At 41.3% G+C, this 23,292-nt stretch overlaps 2 protein-coding genes across 4 annotated transcripts; both read right to left on the bottom strand.

Moving 5' to 3' along the window:
• Positions 1-2,969: 2,969 nt before the first annotated feature.
• Positions 2,970-12,632, bottom strand: PRXL2A (peroxiredoxin like 2A). Of its 3 annotated transcripts, XM_057365219.1 has the most exons (7): positions 9,977-10,088; positions 9,332-9,541; positions 6,709-6,888; positions 6,245-6,336; positions 4,493-4,633; positions 3,584-3,748; positions 2,970-3,450 (listed from the first exon to the last, which is right to left on the bottom strand). In XM_057365219.1, the coding sequence occupies exons 3-7, from the start codon at positions 6,884-6,886 to the stop codon at positions 3,352-3,354; spliced, it is 675 nt and encodes a 224-aa protein (XP_057221202.1). In that variant the 5' UTR covers positions 6,887-6,888; positions 9,332-9,541; positions 9,977-10,088; the 3' UTR covers positions 2,970-3,351. The 3 variants fall into 3 exon arrangements, with proteins under 3 accessions (XP_057221202.1, XP_057221204.1, XP_057221203.1); XM_057365221.1 differs by lacking the exons at positions 9,332-9,541; positions 9,977-10,088 and adding an exon at positions 12,618-12,632; XM_057365220.1 differs by lacking the exons at positions 9,332-9,541; positions 9,977-10,088 and adding an exon at positions 12,128-12,301.
• On the bottom strand, positions 6,709-23,007 carry EXOSC3 (exosome component 3). Its single transcript, XM_057365218.1, has 7 exons — positions 22,692-23,007; positions 22,445-22,594; positions 21,427-21,578; positions 19,530-20,017; positions 17,300-19,272; positions 6,850-6,888; positions 6,709-6,762 (listed from the first exon to the last, which is right to left on the bottom strand). The coding sequence occupies exons 1-4, from the start codon at positions 22,956-22,958 to the stop codon at positions 19,813-19,815; spliced, it is 774 nt and encodes a 257-aa protein (XP_057221201.1). The 5' UTR covers positions 22,959-23,007; the 3' UTR covers positions 6,709-6,762; positions 6,850-6,888; positions 17,300-19,272; positions 19,530-19,812.
• Positions 23,008-23,292: the final 285 nt, after the last annotated feature.

Raw genomic sequence — 23,292 nt, 5'->3', positions numbered from 1 at the left:
TCCTTCTCCCAAGTTTCTTATTTTTGAAAGGAAAACGTCCATACAAGTGAAAAGGTCTCAGGAGTCGGTGTCTTTTCCAACAGCTTTCTTCCAGCCGAATCGGGCTCTGCAGCAGTCTGTTCTTGGAAKCTGTTAAGCAAATTTTCTGCTGCAGGAACCGCTCGGGTTCACCGCCCACCTGCATTTTGGCTGGGTAGCAGTGACATCCAGCGGTGCGGAGGGAAAGAGAAACTTGCTCATTCTTTTTTCTACCACAGTGCATCACAGAAACGCACCACAAAATGGCAGGGATCCCTTGGTGTTCCCGTCTCGTGTTGGGCATTCGCAAATGGCACCAAGAGTAGGCGATCTGACAGCCGTGGGAACAGATAACCCACATGAGGAAACAAAAATGCAGAACCAAAAATACCCTTTGGGGCAGACCATCTTTCTTATGGCCCTAAAAGGACATTGCAAATAGAAAATGCAAATGGTGATCCCTAAAGTTCAAATAAAAAGCACTTTCCTGTATTACACCTACACCATTAACCTCACAGCAGTTTAATTCTTAAATATTTTTTATTACCCCTAGTTATGTGTTGAAAAAAAGATAAATTAAAGTTGAATTAAATTACTACAGCAGAGTTTTGTTTCTCAAGCCRTATCCTTGCACTTTGTGCACTTTTCTACTGACCTAATCCATCTCCAACCCTAAAGATGAAAATAGAGTMTCATACTGCAGAGATGCAAAATGTMCATTAGGAAAACAACMAACCTTTTAATTAATAGAGTTTCCAGTAACCAGCTGAATGTTGAACTGTGATGGGATATTTGATGCACTGAGAAGTGATTTAGATTTTGGCTACATGGCGTGTTAAAAGAAAAAAAAAAATCAAAACATTAAATGCATACAAGGAACCGGGCCACCAGAGGTAGCTGTTGGCACAACAAAATCAACAACTGTAATTTCTTTTCAATGAGCATTCTAAGTTCTGTCGTCTGCAGTAYTGGAAATTGACTTAGATTTCATTTGTTCTTCCTTTACTATTTTGTTATAATTTAAGTTATTTTGGACTGTGCATTTCCAAKGGTTATTAACTGCTCCTAGCTGCTAGGCACCACCTTATTTTCTATCCKTCCCATTTTTATTTTGTCAACATGTGGTTCAGAAAGGATGAGTCAACTCCAAATAATCCCAAAGTTGGCTTGAAAAAAAATAATCAGATTTATCAATAATCATTTTTCAGAACACTTTCAAATGTCATTCCGACCTTCCAAGGCCTCCACATTTTGACTTGATTTCTGAAAGACAGGGTTAGAAAACTTTGAAATGCAGGTAAGCTTATGTAAATTTCAAATTCAGAAGTGCACAAACTGTTTATGGGAACTGTTTAGAGCAGGAAAAGACCTCAGTCTGACATGGTTACTTTATACATGCTTCTGGGGAACCTGCCAGAGCAGAGAACTTTCAGTTTCTATGAGTACTTTAATAGTCAAAACACTTAGTGGGTCTTTGTAGAAATGTTTTTACACTACAGGAACACTTCAGCATGTTTAGCGTTAGTGATTTATATGTTTGACAGACATTATACTGCCAATAAACATTCTAAATGTTTGACAACACAACTTCCTCCTGTTTCCAGTCCCCTTGGGCAGGGTAAGAGCAGAGCTGCAACCCCGTGGCATCCTTATCATCACCTAGGGCTCCCTGCAGTCTGACTGACAGAATGGGCACCCAGCTTTGACAGACTGGGTGGAATTCTATGTTGCACAATATKGTAAGATGCTCTGGAGATTCAGCAGGTTTTACAGGCATGCCACTTTATCTTCAATTTCTTGGAATTTATCTAGCTTCCATYCCATTCTCCAAGGACTATTTATGCTTTTCACATTTCATGTTTAAGTGAAATGCATAAACAGCCCTTGGGACAAGGCCTGAAATGCAGGTCAAAGATCAGTACCTCCTTTGCTGGTCTTTGTGCAAGATCCATTCTCTGCACATGACAAAGCTTTCTAGCTCCCATGGGAAAGAAAACTCWGAACTCTCCTCAGAATACTCCTACTGTAAGATCTTTGTTGCTCGTAGCATCTTGCAGCTGTACGAAACCGTAGCTCACACCCATTTCTTTTAGCATCTCTTGTGTTTCCTACCACTCGCACTCCCAAATATCCACACCCCTGCTGCAGACAAGTGCACACTTACACAATGCTTTGAACCTTTTAGGGGCCTTGTGTCAGCACAAGATAACCAGTACAGCTTTTCAGCAGTAAAATCCAGGAAAAGAATCCCTAAAGCACAATTCTTTATTTCATGGAGCAGCCTGGCTGCTGTGGATGCCATTCAGAAGCGCCCATCTCCAGCCAGGCATTTTATGTCTTTGAGAATTCAAGAGCATTTATGGGCATGGCTCTGAGGGGAGCCTTTATAGAGGTAGTCCATATCAAAAAGTCAATTTGCTGTAGACTTTGCTGCTCTACTCTCCAAATCCTGTTCCTTCTTCYACCCCCAAAACAATAAAACACAGATTTCAGCTAATAGTAGCATACACAAATACAATTTCTGTTTAGTTTCCAAATGAAACATATGAATCACTGAAAATCCTCACTGCTAGTGTTCTTCACAGTTTCTGGGAACTGTGAAGAATAGACTCTGAAGAGTATATCAATATTTGTGATTAAAATCAGTTTTACCTGGACATAAATACTAACAAAAAAAAGGTCAGGATTTCATCCAAAATGATACAATTTTTTTAGAAGAATCTTAAACACAGAAAGGAACCTGCCCTCATGCCGTAATTATCTCCCTGGTAGGGAATCACATGGAGCCAGAAGATCTAGAGCCAACAGTTAACTAACAGGAAACTCATTGTGCAGACGGAGTGGCATGTCTTGAATGCAAAATCTCAGAATTATTTAGACCAATAAGAGGCAGTCTTCTAAAAATACAGATGTGTTTACATGACAATGAAAAAGCAAAAACCAAAGACATGTCATTTATATAAACTTTTATTGTCTTTTCCCCTCAGCAGGWACTCCACTACTGCAGCCTCAGCAGTGTTTTGTTTCCGTAGGTAGACAGGTTTTCAACCGACTGTCTCTGACTGAAAACATCTAGGCTAGGTCAGATTTTAGACCCAGCCTTTCATTAATACAGTCAGACACAAAGGATCATTTGAAATCCTGACCACCTGGAAGGCTGCAAAGGAACAAAAAAACAATTCAAGAGGATTTTCATMATTTTCTATGTTTGAATAGAGAACYTTTCCKGTGYACTGATCACTAAATAGTTAAGCAATTAAACTGCACACTCAAGACATGGATGCATTCTACATTTCAAGCTGTAATCAGAAACAYGTGCAACTGTTTTTCCACTTATGAAGCTTGTGGTTTTATCTTCTCAGCAGCTTCAAGGACAGCTGGAAGGCTGACTTTGTCTCCAAATTCTTTCTCACGATGCTCCAGTAAAATACCCTAGTCAAARACACAAAAGAGAAATTGAGACACATCTTCCTACAAAGAGATTCACTGCCCAACTGAACAATTCCAGGAAATAAATTKCTGATCTTATATAAGGCATAAAAGCCTCCTAGATGGCCTGCAGTACCTGGCTTCCTGCTCCAACCACATATACGCCTCCCAGGGTGAATCCTTCTCCTTCCAGATTTCCACTATATCCACTTCTCCAAGCACGGAAGAAATTCTGCCAAACTCCCAAGCGGAACAGGCCGGACAGCATCATTTTYCGTCTGCGTGGACCATAAAAGCCTTTCTGCAGGGGAACAGAAAATATGTCAGCAAACAAAGTGAAAAAGACTTTTCATTCATGTGGGTTTTAAGCTCATCCATGAGTATTAAAGCTCTACATACACCAACATCCCTATTGCTGACAAGCACAGTGCTTTGTGATAAACATATTTTTTGGTTGGTTCGTTGCTGCGGTTGTTTTTAAATTCAGGCTGGTTCTTTCYCACAGGCAGAGGGAGGAGAGAAAATTAAGGGATCTTCTAGTTGATTTTGAATATTGCACATTCTTTTTTCTTCAGAAGACAGAAATCAGAAATKATTTTTAAATGTGTTTTCTGGTTTAGGGAGAAAGCAGGGCTGTGATTTTGCAGGACATGAGATTGGCAATACAGCACRTGCCCGTGCACTGGGACAAGCCATATCACTGCAATTTGGCCTGTACAACATGAATTAATTATATCTGTCACCTTCAAACCATGATTCACACATCATAAACATCAGCATGTGGAAGAAAGGAATACATATTAACAGGCTACACTGTTTACCTGTTAAAGGGCAGGAATAATCCTGCAACAACACATTATCAGTGCACAGCTACACAGCAGCTGGTAAGCTCAGCAGGATGTATATATATAGAATAAAAAAGCCAATTAACTTCTTAAACTWCTAAATCCTTTTTCATTCAGACTACATTCTACTTCAAAGCTCTTCAAAGAGGGCATTCATAGGTTTCTTTTTAAACAAAAGGAGAACACCAACTTCACTATACCTTTTCATCCAGAAAGATTTCTCCTTTGAAATAATGCTGAAAATCCTCCACTTCAGTCCCTATCTTCTCYTTCACAACAGCATAGAGAGGGACACCCAGCTTGGACAGCTGGGGTTTCAGAGAGGAAAGCTCAGAAGCCTCCTAAGCAAAGGGAAAAAAGCCCAAACATTTCAGTCAATAAAAGGAGGTTGGAAAGCTTCACCTTGAAATTCAAGACCATCAGAAAGACATGAATGCTAGCTGGAGGCACAAACCACAAATAGACCCGTAACATTTAAGCTAGCTGTACTCCTAGGCACAAGGGCAAGCATTCCAAGACCCAAGTAAGTAATGGAGTGAAGCTGCACTCTCCTTCCTAAAKCACACAGTAACACTAATCAGGGGATTTCTTCATAGACTTTGAGTATCCCAGAAGCAATACTGCTTTTTCTGGTGTAAGAGTATATGGTGTCACCACAGATTTGCTGGGTTTTTTGTTCTCCTAAAGGAATCCCAATTCCCAGCATTTGTACAAAGATTCCTAAGGTTTTGAACAGATCTGAGTGTGCACTGCAAATATGTTACCTGTCTCCCATGGAGAAAGGTCATTTTTACTGGACAAAATTCCYATCAAAAAACCCAACTCCACACTTTAAAAACATGGACACAGTTTACACGATCACTGTTAGTCACCTAACTGAAATACCTTAACTGAAAGGCTTGAAAGACATCTAGAATTTACTAAGTACCAAGTAGCAAATAGATGGGGATTAACAGACAGGAAAATTTGAAATTTGAATTACACTTTTTTTTTTTAAAATCACTCATGGATTCCTGACTGGCTGTATGTGAAAGTCAGAGTCAAGCACATAAGCGCATTCTCCTGCCCACACTATACCTGTTCAGAGAGCAAAGCGCTTTAATCTCTAACCTTCCATGAACTCTACATGTAYTTAAGCAGTTACTGCTGATGGGAGCAGACACCTTAATGAAATGGTAACAATATTAATTACTCCATGTTATAGAGCAGTGAGTAAGAACACAATAACAGTATTTCCCTATGGCTGTGAGAAACATAATGTCTGAAGTGCAAACTACACTGTTTTCCCAAGCGCTTGGTACAATCAAATGTTCCCAGGGACTCGGTACATTCAAATCATATTTTAGGTGTCTCCTTCTAAGGAGCTCCACCCAAGGAGCCTAATGTCAGCTTCAGGATCAACATTTGTTTTCCAGCTCACTTGCTATGGAACAGTAACTCCTTATCTCCAGAGTCTGTACCTTTCTGCATCACAATCAGCATCCAGAACAGAGTGACTCTCTCTGTGCACACCTCTTTTTTTGCTGATGAGCTTTATCTGATGGCTTTCTGCCAATCCARTCTTGGGCTGTATTTGAGCAGAGACTACCTGGCTCACAGAGATTAATTAAACCTATATGTATATACATATATATATATACATTTATATATAACTAGCTCATGACACCAATTGGATTTTGTGCAATTTCCCTTTCCAATTACCATGAGCTAGGTCCGTGGCAGACATAAAAATGATGTAACCATCACCTTCAGGAAGAAAATGTTCAGAACCTGGACCATACAAACCAGCTACAAAGGAAACTAAGTATGATGTTAGCTGGTGATCAGTTTGAACTTTCAGATGTTTTAGATTTATCTGATGACTGTCCTATTCATCTCCTCCCTTTATTCACAGAAGATCTACACAAATAGACCCCAACTATTCTTAATTAATCCCCAGGTTTAGCAAGTACCTCTCTACACAAAAATCATCCAGGTCTTCGTACAGCCATGATCACTGCACCATTCTTCTCCCATAGTTCACTTGCCTTGAATGTCCTTTGTTCTGTTTGTGCAGGAGAAACAACATCGATAATAATATCAGCCACTCTCGTTTATAATGATTAATACTTTATGGACCAACACAAAGCACTGCAGAGAATTTCACATTCAAATACAGTTCTAACAGGAGAAAAAAAAATCTATATGTATAAGAGTATATTATCGCATTATTGCTTTTTAGAAGTGTGTCTTGTTTAATCCAGAAATAACAGTTTTGGTTGCTTTTCCTTCACCAGAAGYACTGGATATCAAGGACACTCAACTRCATGTCATAACTAGGAAAGACTAAGGAAACCATTTCCAACCCCGGCTTTACAAAGGTTCTTATAAAAGTCCAATTCTTGAAGGAGGTGGTCTGAAATAGCCAGAATCTTACCTGATCCCAAAGTTTTTAGCTCTATCTCCTCTAAAAACTCCAGGGTAGCCTTTTCTGGCTTGGACAAAAACAAGTCAGTGTTAGCAAGGACGATGCCCGTCACAGCCGCACCAATGGCTCCAAGGCCAACAGACCACATACCCATGGTGAAGGTCCCCAAGTCGGGCAGGAAGGACATTTCTGRAAAGAGAAAGAAAGCACAGCTCTGACACTGAACATCAATGATGCCAGAGAAGGAGGAATTGGACTGAAACAACTAAAAGCTCATGCAGGTATTTTTGGTTTGATGGAGATGATCTGTGTATTTATTATTATACTGAAATGGGTTTTAAAAGATAGAGATTACATTCCAGTTCTGTGCCTGACCCACGCCAAAACTAGATATTAACAAGATATTCTTATCCTTCCCTGCCAGACTGACAAAATATTTACTAAAAAAAAGAAATAAATCTAAACCTGTCACATCTGGTTCCTCATAACTGGTGACCTTTCACATTCCTTACAGTTCCCCACCAAAACCAAAGCAGGCAGCAAGCCAAACTTAGASCTCATGCCCGCAGACAGAAAAATGTAGACTTGCAACCGTTTTATTACCCAGTGATCCAACATTACAAATGTGCCTGGAACAGCCCCTTGTTCCCCTGTGCTAACTCTCTGCCACTCTTGCTAAAGCAGCAAGGCCAGCAGGAACCAACAGCCTGAACTTACACCCCTCAGTTAGAACTGATAGCATTGCAGAGACAACCATTACTGACGAACGTTCCGGTGTTAAACTACAAACCCTGATTGTGGTTACTGCTAGCTCGAATAAGGTGGCAATTTTGTTTAACCACCTTCCACCCACAACCCCCCACAGCCCGACCCTGACCCTTGCAAGTGTTTCACAAGCCTGGGAAAGGCTGACAGGCACCTTCCAGTGAGGCASTATCAGCTGAGGAGGATACTGGAAATCACACTTAGCCCTGCCTCGTGRACAAAGTTCAACATCCAGCTGTGAGTAAGAACTGGTACAAGAGYCACTGCAATTTTGGCAGAGTAAGAAGTCACTCCACACTTACATCACAAGGGCTGTTGAATTGTACTCAGGTAATTGTAGCATTACACATTATGGAGAATCAATTTTTTTTCACAAAAATCCTATTTCCTGATTGAATATTTTGGTAAATATTGTTGTCTATGTATACTTTTGTATGGGCAAGGTTCCCACCCCAACAAATATAAGAAAAWATGACTCTTTTGAACTGTGACTGACACTAAACCAGACATACCTATCATCTTTATCCCCACAGCTAGCTGTTGCCACAATTCAGAAACAATTAGGAGTAGCTCCTCACTTTTGTGTTCAAAGTTTTCTCTGAGTAAATCCCTTCCTGCTCCAGAATACTACTGACAAACAAATATAACATTAGGGGAAAAACATCACCTTGTTCTTTTAACAGCATACTTGGTTTCAAGGAAGACGGTATCATGGTATCCAGAAACGTAAGTAAACCATGATCCCGAGCAAGAAACAAGGCCAGTTTACACAAACATCCTGCAGATAAGAGAACAGATCCTACCCTATTTCACCACTTATCTCTGGCCAAGGGACAAGTTCCTTGACCATATCTGCTTTCTTTACATACTTCTCTCAAAGATGAAGTCACGTTGTAATGACAACTGCTTATATCCCTCTGACACCAAAGACCATCCTGACCCCAGTCTTTGGAATGACTCAACTGTAACTCAAAATGTAAGTAACATTGCAATATCTTTGTGTTAAGACTTAATATCTCTGTCACATACCCAAAAGGCTATAGCCCAGCTCCCTTCCAGAATCTGATTACCCAACTATTCTTCAATTAGGTCAAGAAGTATTTTCTTCTTAATTCACAGTTACAGTGGACTGGAGGAGGGGCCCAAGTATTAATGCCTTGTGCACATCATTTGTGTACAAAAATGTTGCAAAATTTGTGGCAAGTGATTAATGAGTAGCTCTCACGAAGCTTTTTATTTTTGTTAGCATAAACAGCATTGCTAAAAGCCAGCTTTCAGTYGGTAGTCACTGATCCAAGAGATCATTAAGCTTAGTCAGCACATCTCTTCAGTTTAGTTGGTCTCCACACAGTGACAAAAAAACAACCCTATTCAAATATGGGAATTTTTTACTATTTCTAGAAATAGGAGAAAGGAAAATGCAGCTCTGTGATACCTAAATTCCTCTATGATACCTAAATTCCTCCCCTGCTAGGCAAACACCATAACAAGCCACTTTGAAAATATGCATGGGAAGCAGCAGGCAGGATTATTAAAACATTTGCTAAGAAGACAGGCTGAGCCCTGACACATCACGTCATTGAACCCCAAGTGACGAGACTGACTGGAAAACARCTGAGTATTTGCCACTAGTAGCTTCATTTCTGGTTAGCTGCTGTTTGTTAAGGAAGTCTGAAGCTCAAAAGCACTGCACAACCCTCCCCTTCCCACCCCCAAATACAGACACAACYATCTTGGGATCAAGCTCTGTGAGTTTTCTAACACTGATCAGCAATCAGAAGACACAAGAAAGCATCCCGTAAGCCATAATGCATGAGAATAGATAGGAGAGCAACCCACAAACCTTTAGCAGAGGAGCAGCACTCACCCGAACCCACGCAGGTTGCCTCGACATGGGCCTCCAGCAGCTCCGGAAGGCGAGCGCAGGCAGGACAGGAGGCAAACTGCAGTGCCAGGGGTGGCGAGCTCGGGGCAGGGCTGGCAAGGGGCAGGGCTGGGGAGGAGCCCAGCGGCACAGCCTCTGCCCTGCGGCCAGCACCGGGCTCCCCGCTCCATGCCCCAGCCCTGCCCCAGCCACCTGGCGGTGGGGAAAGAGAGCACGGCTGTCCAACCCAGGGGAAGACGCTTTGAAAGGTATCTTCATCATTCAACCTTTTTTTTTCTTTTAAACCGAGCACATGGTTACCCTTTTAATGGGGTGGGCAGGTACAGGGAACAGGAATAACAGGAAGCTTTTCTGAACACAGAAAAGCTGGGAACACAGCACAAAGCTTGAAGATCTGCATGCTAAGCTATGCGGTTCTGGAGAACTGGACATTTTTACAAGTAACGTKTTCCCTATGTTTCAGCCTATTCTACATCCAGCCCCTTCACACATGCACACTGTATGCCAAAACAATGCAAACAGCCCTGGAAACAATTAAAAAGTCATCACAATACCCAATATTAGGGAAAMAATATTAGTATAGAGGCTGTACTAGTGAATTAACCCAGTGTTTCTATGGTCAGTTACCTGCTTTAGTGGCAACATCCTTTTGTTAAAAAGCATCATTTTCTCTGGGACTATCAGATCTTCAATCTCTCAACTCTGCTAAGATTTCCAGAAAAGAATGAACATTTCTCTTTAAGCAGTAGAGGCCAAAGAAAAAAAAGGAAAAAAACATCTTTTTGTGTGTATGTTTTTGTGGTGACCACAAGAGATCTACAAAATAACAGTGAGTTATTTTATGGCCTGTCAGTACTCAGTTAACCRGAATTTAAACAAGCCTAATCTTAATCCTGTTTTAAGTGCCAGTGGATGGTCTTCACTTTTGTCAAGACCAGTTAAAACATGGTTTTAATGTCTCATTTCCCTCCCACCCACAACCAGAGAAAAAATTGTCATTCTGAGGACAGCTATCCTTAAACATTTATTTTAGCAGTGTAAACAGGACCCCTTGCAGCTGTGTCCAAAAAAAAAAGATGTCAATAAGACTCAGAGTAGCAAACAGATTTACTTGCATACTTTTCCTAAAAAGAAAACTGTCTTACAAGTTGGACTGCACTAGCAAATACTGTCTAGCCTGAAGCGGCTTGACCATTGCTTGCTCTTCCTTTCTCTCCCACTCCAGCTTCCCCAAAACATTCCATATCAAGACTAAAAATGTTTCAGAGCTGTGTCAGAACTTGCATATCCCAAACAAGTTGAGGTGATTTTTTTATGAGACATTCCCCCCTCCCCAAATGAGTCATGATTACAARTATCTTTGTTACCTAACTCCTATAAAGAAAATTTACAATTTACAATAACCTGGTAACATGCTCATCAAGATTTCATGAGCTTTTAAATACCATGACGGATTACAAAACCCTGACAGACTCCCAGCTTAGTCCTTCTTGGAGCAGCAATCTGACTGGAGAAACTTAGGAGGCCTCTTCCAACATAAATTGGCCTGTAAGCAGCAAAATCAATGCACAGAGAAGCCTCCTAACATTTCTGGTGGCCTGGATGTAGTTTTCACAACACAGGGGATTTTTTTTTTTCCTTTTTGCCATGGTAATGACCTAACAAACCACTCCTTGTGTCAACAATATTGATCATCTTTTTAGGTTTCTTCCCGATCTGCACATGTTTCACTACTGAATTCTGTGCTCTTGGCTGCAGCTGTAGAGAAAGTTGCTGTATCAAGCAAACAAACCRTAGTCCTTCCTTTGAAAGGAAGTTCCTTGTTAGACCAAACAATCCCTCCCATTCTCAGACTTTGAAAGAAACCAACATCTCAAGAAGTCTTTTCTTTTCAGCAAAGAGCTCTGGCACAGCACTTGGGAGCCCTTCCAGCTCTCCTGGTGTATTGAGAGAGAACAGGCAGCTAGATGCTGTATATGGGAAATTCAAACCTCTGATCAGTCAGCAAATGGACAGCACAGAGATGGCAGACATTACACGGRCCAAAAAGCACCCATCTATAGATAATAGAGAATGAACTCACTGCTTGGTCTTGTGGTGATCCASAGCAGGAAAGCTGTACCCTGTGTCAGTCTGCAGAGGTGGGGGAGGAAAGGGAATGCCAACAGACCCACTGACAATACAAATCAGCATTCACTGAAAGCACAGCAGGTACTAGCAGCAAATGATCCCTCCTGTTCCCACCCAGAAGATTCAAGAACTCTACAGTCCTGCAGATTCAAGCTTAAACTATGATTTTCCCACCTTTTCAGGTTCTTAGGCCTTGTTTATTATATTTTAACTTCCACATTTCTCAGACTATACGATTCGTAAMAACAAAATCGTTACTAAAAGCAAAGACACAAAGAAATGGACACATTTCATCTCCACCCCAAAGGGCAGGGCGCTCTATGCATAAACGAGGCTGTAACACCCACCCCGTGGAGAACCATTTTCCCACAACCTTGCTTCCCCTTTCATTGCCTGCTATGAGCCAGGTCTGATGAGAACACTCCCCCTGTGGCTGTAAATCAAAAAGGTGGGAGAGCTCCTAGCTGGTCCTTCGAGCAGCTCAAAGGTCGATTTCTTTAAATTGTACGATTGCAGCCAGGACCCAACCAACGCATCACGAATGAAGCACCGAGTCTCTCCGTCCTTCAMGGATCCTGCTGTGCCTACCTACACAGGGATCTGTCAAAACGTTAAATCACAAGGACAGGCATAAAAAGGATTTCAAACCTCGACACCTCGGGGTGGCCAGCAGAGCTCCGATGGCGAGAGCTGCAGGCGAAAGCGGGTCCCTTCGGTGCTCAGCAGCGGGCGATCGCCGCCTCCTCCCCGCCGCACCGGCCCCGCCGGCGCACTGCGGCTGCGACCCGGGGACCAGCGCGGAGGGAAGGAGCACCCCGGTGCGGGGACAGCCCCTGGGAGGGACGGCCGGTCCCCCGGCCGGCAGCGCGGCCCTCCCGCCCGCCGGGTGCCCGCTCCCGCACTCACAGCGCCACCCCGCCCACCTCCAACGCGCCGCACTCCCAGCACCAGTGTCCCGCAGTTACAGAACCACTGTCCGCACTCACAGCGCCACTGTGCCGTACTTACAGAACCACTGTCCGCACTCACAGCGCCACCCCGCCCACCTCCAACGCGCCGCACTCACAGCACCACTGTCTCGCACTCACAGCGCAGCCCCTTGGCCCCCACTCGCACTCACACCGTGACCCCCACTCACAGCGCGGCCGCTCCCCCTTCAGCCCGGCTGCTCTGCGCCGCTGCGGCCAGCGGGATTAGCGCCTGGAGCGGATAAAGGCCTTCTGTTCCCTCTCGGAACCCATTGCCCCCTCTCGGGGCTACTGTAGCTTCTGGCTGAGCAAAGAAACGAAATATTATGGGATACGGTACTTAAATAGGCGAGGAAAAAAAACTACCCAGCCCATAATGACCTGAGTCCAAGAATGTGGTGAGCTTATCATTCAAGTAATCTGATTAATGGGGCACTTAAAATGTTTGCATATATATTGCATTCAAGAATATACTTGCTCAGATAAGCCAGCCAATAACATGTCACAACATCCTTTAACAATCACGCTCTTCAGATGCTTGTGGTCATTAGGCACCACTCCAACCACAAACTCAGAGGACTCATCTTCACTGCCTTGGGATTATTTCCTGAGATCTCCTGTTCAACTGGCATCAAAAATTCCCAAAAACTCAAAACCAAAAACCCAAACAAAAAAAAGGTAGACAGTCTGGTCAGTAACACAACAGCAGCTCAGGAGAATGAACATAACTCGTTTGATGGTCCTAGAGTATTTACTAGGTCCACTAGTATCCTTCACTAGTACCTAGTGAACCAACCAGTGTTTTTCTTCCTGTTCCAAACTTCACTAGACAAAATAGCCTTTTCTTATCACTCTGCTCCTACAGCAGAGCACAGCAGCAGCCAAGGGCAGCCAGAATGCCACATGGAACAGCAGGTTCTGCAAGACAGAGCTCATTGCAACATGCTGTATTACACATGTCAGAATAGCATGGGCTCAGGCAGTCCCAGGGAAAAGATTTTGGGTCTTTTTGCCCAAAACTGTGGKAGTTATGCTTTTATCTATACACATTCTTTTAGAAATCAAGTAGACTATAAAAAGCAATAAAGATACTCAGTCTCAGAAGCAATAAAAAAAAAAAAAAAGCTAAGCAAATGTCACGATAGAAACAGCTTTACCAGACATGGAGAATTTGGAAGGATTGAGAATTTTGGCCACTTTTTTCCCTGATAAATACATGCAACAAATGTCTCTGCTTTTTCTCCTTAATCAGTGTGGGAAGGCNAATTTGGAAGGATTGAGAATTTTGGCCACTTTTTTCCCTGATAAATACATGCAACAAATGTCTCTGCTTTTTCTCCTTAATCAGTGTGGGAAGGCTACCTGTCAACACCAAACACAATATGCTGACTTTCTCACTTTTTGAAAATGCAGTCAGCATTAGAATATATGTATCTCTGCCATAGTGACACAGYAATCTGGAAAAACATTATGACCAAAAAAATGATTGGCACATTTTGTCACCCATCATCATATAATTAAAACCCTAATTTCTGCAGGCTGACAACATTCCTTTCTTCTGAATTTTATCATGGTTGTGGACCTACCTGTCAACATTAGGCAATGGTAGAATGGCAGCTTCATTATTTTTGTTGCCATGGTAAGCATACAAAATGAATTTTTTTCTCAATTATATTTCTGCATGTTACGCCACTAACAGCCTCGCAGCTGGGCTTCACAATTCCAAGATAGCCAGTATTGCTGAGGAGGCAAAAAACCCCACCTATCTCAAAATATCTATTTATTCTTTGCCCTGGGCAGGAGTCTATGACAAAGCACCAGGCAAGAATAATAAGCTGTTCATCTCAAAAGTGACACTGACTTCATGTATCCCTATTGTAAAAAGGGTCCAAAAAAGGCAGAAGAATCTGAGCCCACACATCTGGATTCAGTCCAGGAGCACCTTCCTACTTTACAAAGCAGTGAAATCCTTTGAACATATGCACACATTTAATAGACACAGCACTCAAGGAAATATGGTGTCATGAAAATACATGGAATCTAACCTGCCCTACCCACATCTCCAGAAAAGCCTGCCTTCCTTAAAAAACTACTGTGTTACATTAAGTGGAGTTGCAGCAAAAATTACTTTGTCCTTGTTAAAATATCTTTGCCTTCATTGCTTCAGCAAGGTAGTGAAATGTTGTCAGGAAAGCTGAATGGAAATTTGATTTTATTCATCTTCTGTTTTTTTCCTCTTGATAAAATCRTATTATGACTGATCTGTTACAGTTTAGTTTTCCCAAACAAACTATTCAGATGCTATTCACTTATTTTTCCTTTTACAAAAAAGACTAATAAATTCTCTAACACATATATACACACATTTCACAAAGCAGCAGACACCAATATTCAGTCTTCAAGTCGCCAGGTTTTGAACAGTGTTCTTCAAAAGCACATTCAGCCCTTCCTTTTCCTGCCTTTATAATTCAGTTTCATAACAGTCTGTAAAGTGCTTGTACATCAGTTAATTAAATTTCCCTGGCATGTCTATGTGTAAGTAAGAATGCATTGTATCAGTAGCTATGCTAAAACATGATCTAGCATTACGAAACTTTCAATTCATGTACAGAATGACAAAGCTGTGCGTTATTTCAGGAGTTATATCTTTTTCTTGTTGGATCATGCTCCTRTAGATCAGCCTTAGACCAAGGGCATTGCTAGACAGATGGCATATATTAAATAAGCAGTTTTTCAATGAGGAAACAGGAGATCGCTAAAGCAACAAGGAAAGACAGTGGTGCACTAGGGCAGGATATAGACCCTAGGTTTCTAAAAGGACTTCCAGACTAATTATAAGACTTTCAACACTAAGCCACTAAGATTAGATGTAGATATTAAAAAAAAATACAGCTTGAACTTTTCACTTATGTGCTACTAAAGGCAAACCCACACAGACGCAGACTGACGTAGGTCTCTGCTATGTCAGGCAAAAGCCACCTTGTTTGGAGACTGAACAGTGACATGTACTCATGTAGTGGTGCTCTCAACCTCATCCTGATTCTCAGGAAACACACCCACCAGTCTGCCTTGACACAGAACCTTAGATTTATCTTAGCTACCATCAGGGTACAGTAGTCACAGAAACCAAAGGAAATACAGGTCTTTTGAAATTAGTTAATTCACATAAGCAGGTCACAGTAGGACACCAAGGAGAGATTGGTGCAATACTCCCCATGTGGACAAGAACAGGAAGAAAGAATTAGTAAATCTTTTCAGAGTGTACAGAGATTCTTATAACAAATCTCTTTTGCAATAGCCTGGTAAACACTGAATCACAGAAAAGCCTACAAGACAAAAGATAACCAAGGCATTAGAAAAGTGCAGATGAGGTCATTAGTCCTCCCACTGTCCTTCAGTCTTTAAATATCTTTGTGTCAGGTAAGTGTAATGACTAAGWGTAAGCAAAATAGAATCTGTGTTTTACAGTTTGTCTCCTGTTTACTGCAGTGCTACATACAATATTACTCTCATTTTTTTTATATCAGGTAGGACACTGAAGATCAGTAAGGAGAAGCTATTTTTAATGACTATTCAAGCCACTAGAATAGCGATCTAACCTCAGGCTCTACAAGCAAAACCAAGCTCCTGAACATCCCAAATTACCCACAAAGATCGCACTGAAAACACAGTAACTGCACTTCTGCAAGATCAGGACATCAGAGGAAAACAGTCCTGTTAATCACCTGCAACTACTGTGTAGTTTCTAYTGAAAATCAGGCACTCAACATGTTTCTAGGCTATTTCTCTTACATGCTGTTGTGGTAAAACTGCCAYGTTTAATTTCTTACTACGGACTTGAAGAGCAGCTATGCATCTTACAGTCTACAGAAGTCATTGGTAAGGACAAGGATGCTTGTGTTATTAATACAACTGAAGTRCCCTACATTGTTCTTAAGACAATGAGTTTCTGTATTCAGTCAAATAATGTATCTCACCAAGGTGGTTGTATGTAGCTAGAAAATCTAATGTCATTTTTTTTTTATTAGAAGTAATCAATTTTTAAGGTTTAAAACAACCTGTTGATTTAGCTGCTACTCAGAAATATTTGACCAAACTCTAAGGGAAAAAAACTGTGCTTTCTCTAACAAATTTGACCTTTTCCAGTAGAAGATGAGCTGCTCTTAGTATTTAAAATCTGGAGAAAAATTCCACTACCATTCAGATAAAGAACATCCATGTTATAAAAACAAAATAGCTCTGGTATTAGAAGTGTTGATGCCACGGTGGGTCATTTTGACAGAACTTGGCTAGGAATCAAACTCACATACCAGCAAGCCTCAGTTCCAATCCAGCTCCTGGTAGCAAGGTTGTAATGAGTAGTTGGGAACAGTAAACTTCTAATCCAGCAGAGCTACAGCCACTCTCTAACCACAGCCTTAGAGTTAAGCTTTTAATCCTCTTATTATGCTGGGCTATTTGTATGTGTAATTTTCTTCTGCTACAGCAAAACACACAAGTGTTACTATCAAAACTGAATTTCAACATTGCATATCTATTTTTTGATAGCATTTTTCTTGGTCTTTATACACCATCAACCTAGGCAGCCATAAACTATGTATTTCATATTTTCAATGTATGGTTTCTGTTTAATTCTTGGTGAACATTTTTAAGAGGTTGTGCTCATCTGTCATGAGCATGGGGACAATTTTCACATTGACATCTACCATTTTTACTTATCACAACAGCTTGAAAGAAAAGCAATATAACAAAGTATCCAATGCATGACTGAAATGAAGGACTCTAATGACTTCAACTGACAAGGGTGAACATCACAAAGAAATACAACAGAGAAGATATTCTAYTTACTTACAAGGTACATTTCAAGTCCACAGCATCCCTACTGCAAGTYCTATTTCTGAAAACATATTGGTTTATAGGCCTTTAATGGTAACGTGAAAGCCTTCCAGCAGAATACGTAATTAAATCATKATCAGTCTTTCTTCCTGGAACCAAATTATACTCCATAGCCCTCCTTGGTGACAGGTTTAGTCACCAACCTAGAATCAAAAGTTCACAAAGATATGGTTTAGATCTTGTCTGGATGCTTTGTTTGTTATATAAAGCCTGTCAAAGCTAGTAATTGGTTTGAGGAATGTTGGTAAGTAATTTTTCCCAAGTTAAAAAAAAAAAAACACAACAAAACACGAATATCACCTTCTGTTAGTAATGTGTTTAAGTGTATTTTCTTTCAACCATCTTTCCCCATAGCCATTTTGTTCTCATCCACTAATTTTTTTCCATTGTATAAACTCTCAAACCAATTTAAGTGTAGCACATACTTAAAATGMTTTTGTAGGGGGTAAAACCCAAGAACTTTGTGGTTATCCCCTTTTGCTAAATTAGTAACAAGCACAATTTGAATGCATTTTATATCCTGTTCTTGATTTAACAAAATTGGTATTTGGGTGATACACAGGTGACAATAGSACAGAATGATAAGTGGAATAAAATAGTGAGCTGATTAAGAACTTCCAAGGYTGCACTACCAAACCAGCATTTTAATAGGCATTGTCCATGTGTATGTTGCAGGTTAAGCTTGGAATGCAGGCTTTTGGGAAGGAAAGCAGGCTGCTTAGGTAAAGGGGAGTGGTAAGGCTAATTCCATTTCAAGCCACAACTACCCAGGAAATGATCCATGCTGTTGCCCATTCCTGTGGTTTTACTATTATGATCCAAGAACATTCACAAAAACACAAGTTAGAACCCTGAGATGATTTGGCAAATGCTTTTCTGCCTATGCCAGCTATTGTTCCAATAACAGATAACCTGCACAGGCCTGGTTAGCTGGAACTGAAATAACTCTGGAGAACAGTTATTGAAATCCTTACTAATTCACAGCTTCTCATGTGTAGYAAGAGAGATTACAGACTCAAAAGGTTTCTAGGATATGAATGTCACTTCACCTGGGAGATGACAGGTGAAAAAAAGATGACTGAAGACCTACCAAGCCAGATGAGCAATGTCCTAGATGCTAAATAGGRAGACCAGGGAAATGCACAAAGAATTGTGAATTGTAGCCATTTGACTCACATGGAAATCATCAGAGTTTGTTCTTGCTGAACCAGGGGAAGCCCTAGGTAASCTTCAGCATATTACAGATGACTCASAGGAGTGGCTCTGAACTGATTTCTAAATGACACAGATGCCAAAGACAACCCTATCATCAAATACCATAGGTTGAACTTCGGATGAAATACAGAATAAACATGAAAAATAATGTTTCCACTTTAATTAAGATAGTATTCAGGCTTACCATAATTAGTCCATTAAAATAAAATTCCTTTAACTACTGCTATTAAACTATTCAGCTTATTAAGAACCACAAAATATCACASATCTAAATGACTGCCTAACAGCTGCAATGCAGTTCATTACGTACCTACAATCAAGCTTTTCTCCCACAGGAAGGCAGCATCAATAGCTACCCTTCCACTATTCCAGGGTTCCCTCTCAGATTGCTCAGCAGCAAATTATTTACATACTAAAATTCACTGAGAGTTTAGCCTTCCTAGGACAGCATCTCCTCTAYGTGCATCTGAGGGACTGCTACACAAAGAAGCCAAACATCCCTTTTTTCAGAAACGTTTTTTTGTTAAACATTAGCAAAGCTCTATGGTATCTTAACACTGTTACTAAAACAAATCAGTATCTAGAATCGAGAAACACATGGCTATTATTATGACATCCTAATCATTATATCCTTAATACTAGTACAAAGGTTATCTCTTTGAGAAAATGATAATGTCCCTGTGAATCTATTTTTGGTCTTATCTGATCATCTGCCTTAAACACCCTATGATTCTTTTATGCTCTGCCCTGCATTTATTTTCTGGTATTCTCTACCTGCATTTCTATTCCCAAATTTCATAATACATTCAATAATTACTTCACATCACTGTATAAATAGAGCACCTGACCAGGATTGATTACCCACATGATGCTTTTTGCTACCCCAGGTAAACATGTATTGTTTGAAATTTTACTAACTATAAAATCAAATACACGCAGTTCACAAAATGAACAGTTTTTTAAAAAAATACCTAAGTTGTTACATTTCAAAATTCAGAGCTAATGAAAGCTTCTAGAGACCATCTTCACATCAGTCAGATAATTCATGAACAYAAACAGGGTTTCCTAATCACAAAAGTGAGTCAAAACAAACTTCTTAAACAACACAAAAACAAGTTGAGCRGATAAACAAGGGAAATGAAGAATAACCAAAGTCTAGTACTTGATTTAAAAAAAGGCTTTTAATATAAATCTGAATACAAAAATAACCAAAACACCCTACAGTCATCACAAACAAATCCTCAAGGTTTTCTCTTATCTGTTCCCTGACAGTTTGGCAAGTGCCTGTTTTCTCTGTTCTGCMGACATATACTCACAGGCTTCCAAAATATTGACTATAATTAAAGTCTGTTGAACTGTTTTTGCTTTTACCCATATTCTTCCATTCATTCCCAGCACCAGCTCAAATGGGTACAATTGTGACAACTCCTGAATTATTTCACATTTGGGAGCCAAGAGCCTGTGAACAAGAACAGAAAAAGTCAGAGGAAGAAGTGCTCAACTTASAGACACCACATTATTATCAACCAGTAATTCCAGCAGTACTGCTGTTATGGGAGCTGTTTAAGAAACACCTAAAGGTAGGATGACCAACTTGCATATACATCCAAAATAACAATACAGTATCAAATTTTTAATTCTCCTCTCATATAAAATATATGCAATACATGCACCTAAAAATAAAACAGTTGTAAATTTAGTTCCTTTTTTTWATTAGATTCAGTAATCCCCGACAAATTTAAAGTGAATTGATACTTTCACAAMAATTCTATGATCTAATAAATTCTAAAAAGATGCTGTTTGACAAAATGACATTGTTAAAGTGCTATTTATAAAGTTGCCACCCAAGAGGTACTTTCAAAACAGGACTTTAGGAAACAGCACTAAACAGACTACTTTATTTCTATTAGATGACAACATACTAAATACTGTAATAKGTCTAGGATCAAATCAAGCTTGAACAAGTTTTTACAAAAACTAAAGTATTCACAAAAACTAAATGCATATCAGGATTTAACAGTTTACTTGTAATATGCTATTATTTCTTTACTTGCATATGGACAAAATTTGGAAAACTAGAAAATCTCCAAGAACTTTTTATATCAGTTCACTCTGACTTCTGATAGGACACATAAATCAGATAATTACAGGTATGAAACAACTGTTCTACATCTCCAGATTGCTTTTCCAAAGAACAACAAAAACAAACAGGAAAGCCCACCCAAAAAGGAACAAAACTTATGTATTGTTTATCCATGTAATCTGGTATTCCTTGATAGTCACAAAAAAAATTTTGTATTTACAGCACGGCAASTAACTACAAAGTTCATAACACATTTAAAAGTTCATGAAACAGATTCTTGGATCAACATGGCAGTTTTARATGAAAATCTTACCACTTTTTTATCTTTATTTCAATGGAATTTGTTTTTCTTTGGAAGTCAGGAAATAATGTGCACTGATGTGGAAAAACCTCTTAAATCAACAGTCAGCCAAATATACTCCCTCCACTAACCCATTAAGCAACAAAAGGACAAAAAGCATTTCCAATTTTAAACTCCAAGGTAGCATACAATACCTGAAAAAGTATCCTGAATTTTTATTTTATTTTCCATACTGCCTTAGCAGCCACATCACTTTTTTGTTGTCACGCAGCACAATACAAAAGAGCTTCTAAACCTCTTAAGAGGAAAAATAAACTTTCCTTCTAGGTCAATATCCATACCCTCTTCAGCAAAACTGGTTTAAATGTGCTACAAGAATTACACAGTCTGATTTACCAAATTGCTTACACTGTGCTCACAGTTGTGGGAATCCTACCCACCACATTACACGTGAGAGTGATTATTTACATTTCTCAGTACTTACTTTCTTATTAGACCTAAGGAAACTTTGAAGAGGAAGCCATCTTGTCCAATTATTCCCATTCCACTGGATTTTCCACTGCTGTCTATACAGACCATCTCTGGTTCCATGTCTTTATTTGCCACAAGAAACTGACCATAAATAAGATCTCCCACCTAAACAAAACAGTGACAAAAAGCAAAAGTAATAGAGAAGATCTTAGTACACATTTCTAACAATTGATAAACATCCTCCAGTGAGGCCATGAAATAGTTTTAAAGCAATGATGACAGAAAAATAAACTGGTWTACTAGGAATTTTAATTCTCTTCTTCTACTAGAGACAGCATCCTCCACAATTATCTTTCTTATTGAAAATTGTAAAATAAGAGGACAGAATTTTATTAATGAAGTTAAATAACTGGGTTTTTTTTWAAATACTAAATATTAACTTCCCTTTCTTCAGATATTRAGGATATGAAAAGTCTAAGCAACCTGCTCTTGTAATCATTTAGCAGGACAAAAAAAAACATAACACCAGCTTATTTCAGTTTTCTTTACAGTTCATTTTATATTCTGGTGATTTCATCATTTCATTTTATATTCTGGCATTTCATCTGAGTGCAGAACCTGTGGCATGCATGTGCCACACAACCGGTTCATAACAGTGCTGTTAAAAAAACCCGTACAACTAATATTTTCTTCCAGAATCACACAACCTTAACTTCAGAGTGCCCTTTTGGATGCACACTACCCATGAACTGCATCTGCTGCTGGCAGCACTATGTGCAAATGAAATTATRACAATGAAGCAGCCAGCCACCTGAGAGAGAGCAAAGCACGCTGGTTACAGTTCTCCTAAAAACATCATAAAGCCTAATGTGCAAAATCCTCGGAAAAGGGCCAAGGCCAGACCATTACAAACAGAYCCGCACACCTCCTCCAACATGCAGCTAACAAAAAAATGTACTCCCACTAAGAAAAGCCACTGAAACGCAACACAAGCGCCACCAAACGACGTGACTAGAGCATTCCTGATCTACCTGCACGTTTGGCCTGTTCCTCTTCGTGGCGCCTTCGAAGGCCAGGTAGGACAGRGACGCCGGCTCGCTGCCGCCCACATCCAGCCTGAACACGTCCCCTGCTTTGGCCGTCACGATCCCTATAACGTGGTCGCCCTTCACCGGCACGTACTGCAGCGGGGAGGGGGACAGAGGGTCAGGAGAGCGACGCCGAGACGGGGGTGCCATTTACACACACAAACACACCCCGGTTCCGCCGCGCCCATACCCGCTTCTGCTGCGAGTCCACCCAGAAGGCGCCGCCGCCCGCGGGCCGGTGCCGCAGCAGCCCGCACTTGGTCACCAGCAGCCCGGCCCCGCAGCGCCGCAGCCCCGGCCCGCACAGCAGCCGCCCCTGCGGCCCTCCGCCCGCGCTCAGCCGCAGCCGCTCGCCCTCCGCGTCCTCGTCGTAGTGCGCGGGGAGCAGCAGCAGGTCCCCGGGCAGCACCACCTGCCCCACCAGGGCCTCGGCCGCCGTGCCGCTCTCCGCCGCCATGGCCGCGCCGGCGCAGGGCCCTCAGGCCGGGGGCGGCTGCGCACTGCGGCCCTGAGGGGAGCGATCGCGGGGCGCCAGCGACACCGCCCGGCCGGAGCGGCCCTGAGGGGAGCGATCGCGGGGCGCCAGCGACACCGCCCGGCCGGAGCGGCCCTGAGGGAAGCGATCGCGGGGCGCCAGCGACACCGCCCGGCCGGAGCGGCACTGAGGGGAGCGATCGCGGGGCGCCAGCGACACCGCCCGGCCGGAGCGGCACTGAGGGGAGCGATCGCGGGGAGCCAGCGACACCGCCCGGCCGGAGCGGCACTGAGGGAAGCGATCGCGGGGAGCCAGC

Source organism: Malurus melanocephalus, unplaced genomic scaffold, assembly GCF_030028575.1.
Source record: "Malurus melanocephalus ecotype Western Australia unplaced genomic scaffold, MMel_1.1 scaffold_49, whole genome shotgun sequence".
Taxonomy (NCBI): Eukaryota; Metazoa; Chordata; class Aves; order Passeriformes; family Maluridae; genus Malurus; species Malurus melanocephalus.
Note: the sequence above shows the minus strand (reverse complement) of the source record. Positions and strands in the feature narration are given on the sequence as shown.